This window comes from Ceratosolen solmsi, unplaced genomic scaffold, assembly GCF_000503995.2.
Source record: "Ceratosolen solmsi marchali unplaced genomic scaffold, CerSol_1.0 scaffold11, whole genome shotgun sequence".
NCBI lineage: Eukaryota > Metazoa > Arthropoda > Insecta > Hymenoptera > Agaonidae > Ceratosolen > Ceratosolen solmsi.
In genome coordinates this window covers 7,492,989-7,508,886 of record NW_011948416.1, presented here as the reverse complement: position 1 = coordinate 7,508,886, position 15,898 = coordinate 7,492,989, and the positions used below count along the sequence as shown (strand labels likewise).

General features: G+C 27.9%; 1 protein-coding gene across 2 annotated transcripts in view; it reads left to right on the top strand.

Annotated features, from left to right (window-relative positions):
• The first annotated feature begins 391 nt into the window (after window positions 1-391).
• LOC105359255 (protein eva-1) overlaps window positions 392-15,898 on the top strand; it is a 238,799-nt gene continuing 223,292 nt past the window's right edge. For both annotated transcript variants that reach the window (XM_011495794.1, XM_011495793.1), the window contains exon 1: window positions 392-576. In XM_011495794.1, coding sequence (XP_011494096.1) covers window positions 486-576 — 91 coding nt within the window. In that variant the 5' untranslated portion in view covers window positions 392-485. The remainder of the gene's footprint in view (window positions 577-15,898) is intronic.

Genomic DNA, 15,898 nt, shown 5'->3' with positions numbered 1-15,898 from the left:
TTTTAATTGATGCGACAAAGATCGGTCCGCTGTTGAGAGATGAGAGAGTCGTTCGACGTTGAATCTTGAGCGTGTGAAGTCAGTGCGACGAAGAAAATGTTGTCGACTTTGATGACGATGACGGCTCCCGGATTTACTCGCTGATGGACGGACGATAACTTTACAGGATTGACAGAGACAAAGTTTGAAGCTCGGCCAAAGGATTATCTATGCGGACTGAGCTGTCACTACCCGAAGACGTCGCGGAATTTGAATGATTTGCGCGCGCTCGGTGATCGCGATTTCAGCGTTTTCAATTCTTCGGTGCATCGTGAATTTGACGAATAGCTCGGTAATACTCGACGGACGTTCCGTCGACGCTCGCATTCTTCCCGCCGTCGTCAATTGAATTTGAACTTCTGGGTTTAGAGCTTAGAGTGAGAAAATTGCTCTTTAGTGCAATTATGAATGATTAAAGTGATCGATCGTAAGCGAGGAAGTAAAGGATGAGCAGTGATACGGAATCACAGCGCACCATGTCGACTTTCCTCCTTTTGCTGCTGAGCGTCGTCGGCGCCGTTGTAGCGGACAATTTAGGTAATGTATCACCCGTAAGATTTTTCCCTCCATTTCACACTGGTCCGTGGATAATTGTCGTACAAAAATAACATGGAGTGGCGGAGGCGTAAATTCGGCGGTGGGGAATTTGGGTTTGGGGGGGGGGGTTCTAGTTTGCATGTTACAATACGTTTGCCGTGACAATTTATTCTTAAGTACAGGATTAGTACTTTTGCCGAATTGATATTGGATAATGTTTCATCGTTTAATCATACAGTCTTATATTTAAATTTCTTTATATTTAAATATTCTAACTTTAAAAAATATTAATAATCTCATGATTTTGCACGATAAAATTTATCAGTTCAATTATTTAACTTAAGGTATGACGAGAACAATGATTTAATTGATAAATACAGTGGCGTATGGATTATAATATTATTATAAATAATTAATAAATGTAATAATTGCAATCGTTTTTCCCGCATAAGCTACATTTATGGTTTTTATTTAAAATTTATATTCGTTCATACTTATTTCATAATGATAGCTTTTAATTTTCATATTATGGCCTCGACGTTATTTTTCAAACAAAGTTTATGTAAAAAATTACTTGTAAGAGGAAAGAATAAAACTACATAATTCTTAAAACTTATGATGTAATACAGACAAACCATAGTCATTCAAATATTTACTTAGTATAATATATTGAATTTGCCTTTAATGACTTTAATATCTAATACTTAATGGTATTTTGTATATTATATTTGCTATCCCGTATTTTTGGAAGCGAATTAAGTCAACGTTTATTGCTTTAAATAAATTTGTTTAAATTTTTCAGTTACATTCGTAGTTTAGTTTGAAATTTACAATAGGACAAATGAGTTGAAAACATTAGTTTACAAGATGAAAAACGTCTCTAAACCGACTCATATTTTCTGTTCGATATTCCTAGGAAATCAACAGTTTTAAGAATTTCCGTGTAAACATAAAGGCGCACTGTACTTGGAAAGAATTGTGCTTTCGAAGAATGCAATAAAAACTCAATTCCACATTTGTCTTGTCCTCTCAAACGGCACAAAACAAAACATTTATATTTTCAAATAACTTAAAACGTACGTATAACAGCAAAACAATAAAATAGTTTTCTCGTTGGTACATACCGGTACGTTACGAAATCCTGCATAGAGAATAATAGAATAGTCAGCAGAGATTGAAAAGGCGAACGAGACACACGTGGAATTCTAACTGGGATCGGTAAAAAAATATTAACGGAAAAAAGAAAGCGCGTCTAATGTAGTAAAATAATATATATATATATATATATATATATATATATACATATGTAAACATGTGTGCGACTGATTAGGTTTTCTTGCCTGCCCATCTACAGTTAAGGAAATCAGTCAAAAGATTAGTAGTGAGTGAAAGATTAAAAAGCATATCTTAAGTAAAATTGTAGTATAAAAGGTGCATCATTAATGCCAAACCCGTATATTTTCAGAAATAATAGTATACGACAGTGAAGTAAAATACTAATGTATATCTAAATAATTTCTAAACAAAATGCAAAATAGGTATAACGTTTATATTAATTACATTCAAAATGTCTAAGAATCTCATCTCATCAATCTTTATGAATCTATTACTATTTATATGTATGCTATCTCCATATCTTAATTTTAAAGAACCATCATAATTAATAAATTCTATAATAAAACTTATTTGATGTTGGTAATTGATAAAGCCAATAAAACCGGATGACTATAAATTTCAAATGCAAATTCATTGTTATAACTTGAGTAATTCTAATGAAAGAATCGTAGAAGGTTCAGATATTGTGAAATAAAATAACACTTTAATACAAAAGTTTTCTATGATCATTTGCCATCTTAATTAATATTTTTTAATTTTCATTATTTTCTTTTATCTGCAACTACAATGTTACACGTTTTTGCTTATATTAAGAATTGTTTTTGTGCTACCCAAGCGTAAGAAACTGCACCTTGTAAGGCTATTTGTACCTTTGCCGTTACGACCAGTAACGTTGTAACTAAATTTCTTATAATCATATGTAACCATAGTATGTCGCCAGATTTTTCGATGAGAAAGTCATGTTTTATATCTCCATATATTATAAATATAATTATCGGATGAAAGTATTTATAGCATTAAGAGTGATGGTAATTTTTATGCTCAATACCTTTCGACTACTTTCCGTATTAAGCCAGGTCTAATTGTTAACAACAATCGAAATTATCACAATACACATTTTGAAACTGAATATTTTAAATACTGAGTATAACATTACAGTATATAATCATTAAAATGAAAGGAAATTTGTTAAAGAAGTATATTTAGTTATTATATTAAGAATAAAAGACATTCACATACTTGTTAGTATTTACAATAATATTTCTCATATTTTGGAATTTATTAATTTCGCAGATTATCAAAGATGAATTTCCGATATATGTATTTGAACAGCATGCTGAGTTTTGAATCTTTTATACATTAATTTTTGTTACATTTTTATTCTAAAAATCGTAAAAATAGCTTGAAAATGTGTTATGTTTATTGCATTTATTACTAACTATACATCCAAATTAACAAATAAAAATAATAAATACTTGAAAAATGGATGTCAATTGTTTATTTCCACATTAATGCGAATCAATGTACTTTTCAGGCACTTTTAATAAATATTGACAAATTAATAATATTCTATACAATTTATTATTCAACACATAAACTGAATCCAAACGTCGCTGTAAAAAATCGACGCTAGAAGTTCTTGAAAATATTATAATGGTGTTCAGATATAAATATATTATAAAGTTTCATTATTATTATTATTTTCTTTATTTCTTAAAAATTTAACCATAAATAATTAAATAATTTGAAAAGTATTTATATAAAAAATAACAAGTAATAGTTCTTTTCATTGTATATCTACATACTAATGCAAATGCTATATAATATATCCATGTTTAGGTACTGTGTCACGTACTTTAAACGTATATATAGTCGGCGTGCCCCTACAATATATCAGAAATATTCTCTATTTTTCTCTGTGAACTTATTGTATATGTACATTACATAAATTTAAATATGAGATTTATTCTTAATATATCAATATGAATAGCAAATAGTTGGTCTTACTAATGTATATATGCTCATACTCATATTCTTTGTAATGTAACCAATATAAATGAAATGAATAAAGATAAGAATATAATAAGTATTGAATGAAATAATAATAATAATAATAATAATAATAATAATAATAATAATAACAGTAATAATAACATGCAATGATATGAAATGTTTAAATTGTCATAATCGGAAAGACTCAGCGATTAAGGATAGTTATAAAATTCATACCCGTCGAACAAAATATGTCATTATCTAGGATTAAAAAAAAAATTATTTCAAATAAATATTTTAATAAAATAATTTTTGTTTTCTAACTAATTAACACGATTTTTTAATTATCTATATTTAATAATAATAATAATTATCTCACATAATTATTGAAATACAAGTAATGGAAATATCTATCAGTCAGGATTTTTGGAAAATTTTTCATAGTCCATTTATAAAACCTACTAACACCTTAATCCTCAATTGTTATTATTACATAGTCGTTCGCAATAAAAATTGGATTTGGACATCTTACAAAGGATGGAAAGCGAGAAAGAAATGTCTTACATTTCCTTTCGATCCTAGCTTCTCGCGATGAGCAGCAACGTGAATTCGACTGTCACATAGAAGTGGGACGCGATGAAAGTTCAAAGGACTATTAGTGCGACAACAGGAAAGTTCGTCGAGAGCGGAGTGTTGAAAGGCCAAAGTTTACTGTTCTTTTGCAGACGAATTGTTAATCTCGATTTACCACTACGACGTCACGGCTGCACATGCTGATTAAGACGAGGGCAAGATGGTTAAATCGTTAATTAAGTTTGTGTGAAAAGGGAATCCTTTTGTTTCGCGAAAAATTATTGGTACAAGTGTAAACTAGACAATAAAAAGTTCTAATTATGGAACCTTTGTTTGTAAATTTATGATCGGTTCTCGGTAGCGGAAAATAACATATTTCATGGTTTCCACTCAATTAAGACTTTTATTATTACTTTATATTAAATTCGGATAAAAATATCTATAAAAATATATTCCAATATCGATTCCAATGAAAATAAATATTAAGATAGTACGATATTCTTCTGACAAAGTTGATAAAATTTTCAGATTTGTTAAAAGCTCGAGAAATTGTCTTTAGGCAACAAAGCGATAGAAAGTTGTTAGGACTTACGCGTATATAAAATAAATATTAAAAATAATATGATGATTATTAAAATCCCATCAATATATGAATTACGTTAATACTGTGTGATAATTCAATTGAATATTTTAATATTCATACATATAAACAAAAATCACTCTACTGCTTCACATCAATTAAAATTTCCAATACTATTCTTTCCAGTGTTAAATATATACGTTATTCCAATAAAAAATGTCATTTGAATCGTTAATATTTATATATAAATATATATATATATATATATATATATATATAGGATATTTTGTTTTAAATATACAATCCGTAGACTATATAATGTATGTTAACGTGCACATAGATTTGCAAGGGAAGAGTTCAGGAGTTTGCGTTACCGAAATTTCGCACTTTAATTTTTCATACAACTGCAATTTCATGTTGATTTGAAGATGAAAAAATGGATTAATTATTGGTTCTTAAAGAAAATCTGTTGTAAAATACCGTTGAAAAAATCTATAAGCATACTAAAGTTCAATAAAACTAAAGTATTAGACTTACGCTTCTGATAGTAAAAAAAAACTCTCTTCACACGTAAAAGTTTTGTTAATAAATGTTAATTTTGTAAAACAATCGTATCGTAATACTACTAAAACACTAAAAATAACATATTTATAGTACATTTAATTGAAAATAGTGCAAAATTTTTCAACATTTACAATAATCATTAGGAATAATTAAATTTTTTAATTGACACATTTATTCATTTTTACATATCATTGTTATATTATATTGGACTTCTTTTATACAATTTCTTTTTAATGTTCTCAAATCAATTATTGTATTTCTTTATTTATATATACGTTGTAAATGTATTTCAATTGATTTTATTAAATATATTTTATATTTTCATTGCTGCTAATTAATAAACTAATTAACGGCATCTTCATAAATTTATCTAATTATTACATAGTAGAAATAATATATTCGAGTAAACCATCTATCGAGTGTCCGCCGAATGTTTGCTTAATTAATTTATAATTCCGTCAATGTATTGGATTATATTAATCCGTTGATGAGTTACTTAAATTGTATATAGTTTATTCAGTTGGTAGCTATATGGAAGTACAAATCATGATATGTAAATTTTTGTTGAAATAATCAATATTTTTTGTATAAAAATAATAAATTAGTCCTGTATGTTTAAAGTATACAATTCACTAATAAGAAAGTTGTAATTTTAATCTGCAATTATTTTGAAACAGGGCCATCAAAATTCCATTTGGATTTGTTATCTCATTGATATCAGAAAACTAGTCGAAATTATATATTAAACTTACGTTGTCATTTTTGCCAGAATTCACGTTTGCTCGTTTTAACATTTCAAACCACCAATTATTTGTTTACGTATGCTAACATTCTAATTTATCTCAGCCGTTTGTTTCATAAAACTTTTGTGTAAAAACCTTTGCGAATCTGAATATCTGAATATTCCGCAATAAGTTTGAAATTCTTGGCGTCTGTCATTCTAAAATACGACCGAAATAAATTTATTACTGAGAGACCGTTACGCGCTAATCAATGTGTACCTTGAATCTGCGATCAACCATTTTTTTTCTCTCGCTCACGCCACATTATTTCGCTTCTACCATTGATGATTATTGCCGTTTTCTGCTATCTCGATCTTTTAAGCACATGAAATTTTCAAAAAATCTACATATTTTTACGAATGTTGTCACGAGCTCTGTACTCGACAGCAATTAACTTTAATGCAACGACAATGCATGATCGGGCACTTTCTTTGAAATACACTTTCCCATACGCATTCTCAAATAATATCATCTTTTAATCAGTTCTTCTTCTTTTCTTTTCTTCTTCATATTAAGCTTAAACTGAATTATAGCTCACATTTGTAAATGCTTCCAAGATTTATATTTATATAGCCTTGATTCTCTAAGCTTTTAAATGCAAAAGTGTACGGAGCATGTACAATATCCATCACGCGACGAACTTATTAATAGCAAATGCACTTTTAAAAATATCCAACGCCGTCTTCGCAATTACGACCATTTACATCTCGGGGCAAAAAAAAACTCGACTCACAAAAATAACGACGAGAATGCATTCCCGTACCTCCCTAGTAAGAAACGCCGTACTTGGGCGTGTGCCCTGATGGATAAGTAAAGGTGTTACTGTGAGCTTGCAAGCTGAGCGAATAGAATCAGCGTCGTCGACACGCGACGTCGGTACATCACTTGATCGTGGCTCCGCGTTTGTAAGGCGTTTGCAAGCCCCCCTCCTCCTCCTACTCCTCCACGTCCTCTTCCCGCCTGACCCCTCCCCGACTATAATTAGCCGGTGCTTTTTTCAGTCCCCTCGTCGTGTCTCGGTGCTTTCATAATGCTACATCGGGCGATAACGATCTCGCTGGTTCAGAGAATAGATTGCGACAATAGAAACTACGCTCGATATTTTGACGCGAGACGGAAAAGACATTTTAATCCAATTGTGTTCTCGATGATTATTATAACGGAATTTTCGTTGCTAAGCTTCATTATAGTCTACCTCCGATGCATCGCATATCAAATTTTAATATCAAATAACGTTAAGAAAATCACGTAATTAACGTGAGATACACTTTTTTCCATTTATAGATATAACTATTTTTAGTTTTCAATTATTCTTCGTATGAAGTTTTAAATTAAACTGAATTTTAAACGTTATTTTTAAAATTAACGATAAATTTCAAGAGAATGTCATAATCATTTTCTGATAGGTAATTCATTTGAGCCAAATGATTATTAATGATGGCGGCTCAATCTTATGTACAAATTTAAAAAAACTAAATCTACTCAATCATTGTGATTAATTTGAAATTTAAATGATTTTTTCAGTCTATTCTATTACACCTAATATATAGTATTAAAATTCAAATGTCTGAAAATCTTTGATAATTTTTTTCTTTTTTTTTTTACACAGTCATTGATTGGCGTAAACGACAATCTCTCAATCCAATTGAAATATGAAATTAAGTCACTCGAAAATTATGTTTAAATAAATATGTCGAAAAATTATTTCACATGCAGAGAGACATGCGTACAATTTGAGTATTTAAAATGAAAGTTTAACTTGAAATATTTTGTATAATAATTTTTGAGTTATTTATTGATTTTTTTTTCAAACATCGAAAGTACAACATTTTTCTTGCTTAAAGCTTCTTTGAATATAAAGATGTATTACACTCTAATACATTTTCATACCGATATTTGTAAGCTTAATGTTCTTATATTATAATTTGAAAAAAATCTATGGTACTATATGAATAATTTTATAGATTTTACTTATCTAATATACTATTATTCTTGAGAAATTCAGATTCTTTCAATTTATATGAAGCTACTTTTCATCTTAGTCAATTTTTATTTTTAATAATCAATATGGCTAAACATTAAGATAACTTTTTACTTTCTTGATATAATATTGATTATATGAATTCAATATTTGAAAGCATAGCTTTAGACTTTAAATTTGTATTTCAAATTTGTTTTTATAATGATACAATGTTCTGATAGAATGACACTTTTTATAATAGTTTACTTTTTTTTGTATCTAATGCATTAATTTTTAAATTATAAATTTTGCTTTTAAAATGGTAAAGGAGACCTATCTTATCGATAATCCGAGGACATACCTGAGCTAGTTGTTGCGTAAAATTTCACGCGTATTCTTTCACCAATGACATTATTGGGCATCATTCTTCTGACTTTGATCCTGAGAAGCCAAGAAAGGACACATCGTTAATCATAACGATATCCTCGACATAAGCTACTTAAATCGAGAGGAGGTCTACCGGGAATAAATCTAAGCGCATGCATGTGGCATCGATCTTAGGCCATAAATCACTAACGGATATCATCATTGCGACAAAATCTTGACTTAAAGTTGAGATATCGAGAGCAAAGCTACAGGTGAACTCTGCGCTAAAAATAAAGGAGAAAAAATAAATTGGAAATGTACAGCTGTTACTCGGTATTTACGTGGATAAACGAAGCTGATTTGTATATAAACGTGTTGCGATAATGCTTTAAGTTTTCTTTTTGAAATTGTGACATTGAAGAAGATTTATAAATCTAGAATTCTATGGCATAGATAATGGACAAAGATTTTTTTATGCCTTTGCAGAATTGTTGATGTATGCAAAGTGAATTTGATAGAATACGAATGTAAGGTTATTCATCTCTTAAATAAGAACGTATGTTTAATTTTCTTACGACTCCTAGAATTTATCACCGTATTTATGGTAATTTCAATAATGAAATTAATTAATCTTATAAATGTAGGCAATGACTTTAGCAATTTGAATAATAATCTGTCCATATTGTAAATATGTTTGAAAATTATTTCGAATAAATTTTTACCAATTTTTAAAATATAGTATAGAATAGTAATTTCTGTGATCAATACACATATCCAAATTATCATTAATGAAAAATTCACAAGCAAACTTTACAACTATTTAACGCTATTGTTTATACTTTAAAGTTAAAGAATCCTAGATCTCGACATCATAAGTATAATTTCAAGGTAGTTTCAATAGTTAGTTCAAGAGTATATTATATTGTTCTCACACATGCTTAAGTTATGCACTTCGTAGATAGGAGGAATTCTAGCTTCTGTAGTTAAAATTGCAGCGGAACCACGTTGAATTGAGCGAAAATGCTACGAGATTCAGTCCTTATATTTAACAAAAGGTCGTGGTTTAATATTAAGCTAGTGCTTTAGTATTTAAGTGTAATATGATGAATTCAAATATTTACAAATATTTTACTTTCAGATCTTTAATCACGTTAGATAATAAATAATTATAAATTTAATTATATTGATAAATATGGAGTTAAATATTGTATTTAATATAGCTTATACCTTAATACCGAATGGACTACTAAAAGTTTACCACATACGAATACAAAAATATAATAATAAAATTTAAAAAAATAATAAAAACCGTTTTTCTTAGTTTTTCTTAATTTTTTAATGTATTAAAAGAAACATTATTATTTTAATGTAAATGAATTTTCATTTTAGTTTAAGTTTCGAAATTTCTAAATTTCTCAATTTGGTATCGTGTTTGCTATATTCAATTTTAATGCAAACAATAAAATTCTTTTATATTTATATTAGTTATATTATCTTATGTTATATTTGAATTTGTACTTATATTTTTAAGACTACTAGCTATTGTTTATTTTGATATTTTTAAAATAGTTTTCTGAATCAAATTTATAGTTTATTTATCAACGAAATTCTTTAAGTAACTAATATAAATACAATTTCTTAAATTGCCATTCGAAAGAATATTAAGAATATTAAACAAATATATGCATAGATACAATGTTCAAATTATTATTGTGTTATATAAAATTACAATTTTACAAATTTCAACCTTCAACAATTTGCAATATATAATAGATGGTATATTATTATGGTAGAAATTACATAAATTCATACATAGTTGATGCACAAATCTTCTGTACTTTACAGTTATTAGCATATAAATAATATAAAATGTTGAAATAGTTTACTATTTCTAGTTCACATAATACAATGTTATGTTCATTTACACTCGTACAAATAACAAAAAAGATTTTAAATTTGATATATATTCTCCTTCCATTACCATTTCTTCTTACTTATCGGACTTATCAAGAATATAATTCAATTTATTTTAATATATTTAAATACTTATTTTCCGTTTATATTATTTAATATTTACAAAAATACATCGATTCGTTCATAACAACCGTATTTCTTTTTAATTAAATTTTATTTAAAGACTTTTATATTAAAATGAAAATAAGACAAACAGTTTTCAATTTCGTAAAACAAATTTCGGTTGCATTTTATAAATATTAATTGGTTTCATTATTGCATTAAAAATATATAAAAACATATATTTTAAATAAAAATAGATAAATAAGTAGATGAAAAAGAAAATAGATAAATGATGTTTCGTTATTAATAGGAGTTTATAAATTTTTAAAGTTTACAAAATTATAAATAAAATGTTTTGTATAATAAATATTTGAAAGTTAATTTGGTAGAAAATAAATACAATATTTCCTTCTGTAATTATTAATGATAAATTTTGAACGGCAACTATATTATATCATTCGTGTTGATAATATAATCATTATTGATATATTGAAATTTTAACTCATTAATGTTTCAATTGAATACCAATATAATTAAATAACAAAATATTGTTAAAAGTAATTAAATCATTGGCAAATATATCGAATGAATTTTATAAAACTCAGTCCGTAAAGTATACAAATTAAATTAATTACATCGTCGAATATAAAATGTATACATATTTTATTGGTATTAAAATTAAAATGAAATCTAACGTTGCAAACAATGTCTATGAAGATAAGTATTACGAAAAATTTGTTTCAATTACGGCACATGAACAAGAAAGTTAATTACATTTCACTTAACATTCGTTCATTATTAAGTCGTCCAAAAATGACGGTTATTGTTTATTATAAAATTTTGGCAGTAGTTAATGGGAATATACAATTTTCAACTTCCCAAGCTTTTTTTATAAATCTACTTCAACGGGAAACTAATCAGTAACTTATGGTTAACCGTGAAATAAAAGTTCTTAAAGATGGAAATTATTGTTAGCAAGGTGCGGCGTAAAATCTTTTCCGACTGTCAAATATCGCGAATCCTCGCATAAAACGTCACCTCCCAACATTTACTGCAGTTCACAGCTGAATGCCACGAGTAAGATAATTAAGGCGAGATTTCATTTCATCAAACCCTTGCGTAGAGTTGAAAGTACCTTTAAGTGCAATCACTGCATTGTAAATTATTGCCTTCTTTTTCTATTCAAGTAGTTGAAAATTATCATTCGAGTTTTATGCGCGTTACGAAAGTTTCCATCGATAACAGCAGAAAACAGATGGAGTAATGTTTTGAAGTGCCTCGTAAATTCCTTATTATAATCGGTAGATAGGATAACGTGGAAAGTGACTTTCATTATGTCTTCAATCGTCAATGCAATAATTTTGTAAAACTCTAGCATTTGAAATTCGTTGAAAATAAAAAATAACGCAAAATGTTAGAGTGATAATAAATTTTTTTTTTTAATATCATAATTGTTTCGAAATTCCTAGTAACTTAAAATCCTCTGTATTGAAACAAATTATAAAGTGATTAAATATTCAAGCATCCGTTGAAATTCGAATTGAAGCTTGGTAAATTTATCGAAACGAAGTTAATTAAACCAGCATTGAAATAATATAAATTAAAGTACATATTAATGTATAATTTGGCTTTGAAATTAAGAATTGGAAAATGAAGAAATTTAACGTATTGGACTAATCTAAACGCGAGTAAAGTGTTTAATAAAAGTCCATTCGGAAATGGGAGAGTCTATTGATCTAAACGGAGAAGATCCTAAACTTCAGTGGATATTCAAAATAACTCTAAATTGAAGCAAAATTTTCGATTGGTTGCAGCACGTCCAAGCAGAATTTCAAGAATTGCATTATTCCGTGACACCACTCCGATGGTGTCCGATTTACACGCATTGCTACATTGAACGTCTCTAGAAAAGTGCTACAGTAAAATTTAATATCCTTCCTGTTTTTTTTCTATGATGTGATACCGCACATAAGCGAATGTAAAAAGTATTATTTCTAAAAAAAAAAAAAAAAAAAAATACTATCGCTTTCTATATCAAGGAATGTAATTTTCCTATTGCATTTTATGCAATTAATTGTAACATTCGTATTAGCATTTTGGTACATCGCTATCGCCGTGCCTAGTAATGGGTCGATCCGCTTTATTTAATCGAGTTAGAAGTTACCAAATACATTCTTTTTTTATGTGAATAGCGAATAAAATTTCGCTGCTTTTGTCGCAAAGAAGTATCACATTACAATAATAAACCTTATCGGTAAACTTACTCTTACAGTGAGTAAAAAATCAGTTTCAAATCATAATCTACAATTGTATCTATGCCAATTAAAAGCGCAATGATTCTTATTACAATGTTAATGTGATAATATCAAGGCGCAATTGAATATAATAAGAATAAATATTCATAATTTACATATGCACACATTAGATCAAGCGGTCGTATTGTTCTTATAAAAAAATTCATTTAAACAAGTAACCGTTAACGTTGATTTTGAAAATCGTATTTTATATCGAAAAGTGTGTTTCACGCACGCGCGCACGTACCACTCGCCAATCGGAAGAATAATTTTTCTCCAAGCTCCGTGACTTTCCTCAGAATTCCAATAAATTGATATAACCGAATATTACGAGCACTAATAGATGATTTAATCGAAAGTAGTTCTCGATTATCATACGACTTCACGAACCGTAACATTTATCGGCAAATGCGCGCTTTAGGAAAGATCAATGTCAATTCCAATGGTATTTGAGTGCGTACACATACAACGATCAAAGAGACTATAGGGGATGAGACTAGTCGTCGTACCAGCGGGACGCAAACAATGTGGCCCATGCATTATTAATCAGGATTGTTGATTATAACGGATGATATTAGTTTTTAAATATGTTTTTCACTTGTTAGCGATCGGTTATATTTGAAAAATATAATAATAATAAGTCTTGAGAATATCTGGGTCATTCGGTTTTTTCTTTTTATATTAGCTAACTTTAGATTATTTAAATGTTTGCGATTATGGAAATCCAATGAAGTTGAGTTAAAATTGTAAATGATTTAACAGACAGCTAATCAACGATCAATTTTCATTATTTAAAAAGATTTTTTATTCCCGGTATAATTTTATCTTTAACGGATAAATAAATAATATTCAAGGCTAGAACTCTACTCGTGAATTTATATTGCTTACTAATTATAAAATAAATAGTAACTTAAAAATTCTGTTGTGTCTATTTGTGAATTATTTATTAAATTAGAATATTAGGTTAAAATCAATACCAAACAGATAAATTTGTTAATTACAAAAAATTACAATAAAATATCGAAGTTAAGTCTACTTTGTTATATTTTATTTTTACAACAACTGCGTTAATTATTGTTATTTTCGTCAATCGGAAATCAGTCCCCTTTACCGTGAAGATTTCTTGATATGATAATACTTTCCGAAAAATTAATAGAACCAAGTAGTTATTTTATAACTTTATCATTATGAATTAATGTTTCTAAATGTAATTGACAAGAAATTGTAAGAAAATTTTTATTTTACAATAGTTTTGTAATTGCACAATTCTTAAATGCATTCGTTCAGTCGTAGTTAGTTTATTTATCCGATGATTTAATAATCTTTAATTGTAATAACACGTAATTATAATATAATCATTAATTACTTATTAAATAATTTAAATGACAAATAGTTTGAAAAACATAAATGATTATTTAAAATGAGTTAAAAAACAGGTAGAATTTCTATCCTCTTTCATCAAATATGGAGAATATACATTTGAAATTAGTCTTATGCTTACTAGGGCCTATTACTCAATTTAATAACTTGACTTCTAAAACCCTTCGTGTAAGACCATTAACCAATCAAATGTCTTGTTAAATTCGTTGATCTCATTCATGCTTTCAGAATATTTAGATAAATTTCGTAAATGGCGGAATTTAAGTAATTTTTTTAGAACTTTTAGAGAATGAATGGAAAAAATGACGAACTGAATAATTGAGAAAAGGACGAAAATTACAAGGAAATACAAAATGAGGAAAGTCTAAAGAAAAAGAAAAATCATATATTAGTTGAACGTATGACGAAGATTTGCACTACATGCTGAAGTACATGCGCACTTCTGTAAAACGGAAAATCTTATAATTGTATTAAGCGAACCAATATATTAAGCAATCGCGGGCAAATGTTAATAAAAGTTTTTCGCAAGAGGTAGCAACCGAAGCCTATCCGCAGCTTTACCTACGGTACGCTAATATAGGCCGCCAAGGAATCAGAGGAAGTCGGAACTATTCTGAGCGTGGGAGGATAGTTTCAACTTCTGTTGAACCGCGGATAGAAATGGACGAAAAAAAAAACAACTGATGGCTCGCTTTCGCGACTTTGATGATTCTCCACAAGTTTCTTCGCTACTACGGTGAAAGCTACACTTTTGAATTATGCACCGACAAACTTTACATATATATACAGACGTCATTTTTCTGATATCTTACTTTTCTGCAGTTCATTGAATTTAAAGTGCTAAAATTTATTTCAAGTGCTTATGAAAATACGTTAAAATTAGTGATTATTACATGATAGGATAAAAATTAATTATAGAATAGGCGATTGTGATTTATTAACAAGTAAACATAACTTTATTTCCAGCTAAATTAACTATTATTTTTTACTTTGAACTTAATGTACGAGATCGTTTATCCTGTAATTTTTGTGTATTTATATAATTTACTTAATGCTTTAAACGACATATTTTTAGAAATAGCTTTGAATATTATGCAATAAGTTAGTTATCTTGCTGTATAGAAATAGAAGAATTTAGATTTTTTTGTTTTGTTTTTTATTTTAATGGACAAAAGAATGTTGAATACTAACGTGTCAGAATTTTATTAAATAAAAATTATGTGAATGTTTGTTTTTTTTTAATTAACTGTTTTTTTTTAACGTAAACTGAGAACTCAAAATGAAATTCTAAAAATTCAATTAGTATTTATTTAAATTAATTTTATTATTTTCTTATTATAAATGATATAATTTATTTAATTTACTGTCTTGTTCTGTAGGACATTGTCTAAATTAATTACCGAGTTAGAATAAATATATTTTTTTAGATTGTTTCTGTCGGATATTAATTTACAACGAACAGTTTCAAACACAAATTATAGACCAGCATATAAGTAATGATATGTTTACTTGTATGAAACTCTACTGTCAATAATGCCTAATAATATTCAACGTTGTTTTCATACATTATTAAAAACTTTTCCTTTATTCCATTACGTAATATGTCTAAATTATTCGGTCATTCTGTTATGTAACAAAAAAAGGATAATAAAAAATGAAGAAAAAAAAATGCAAATAATAATTTTATATGTAGGGACAA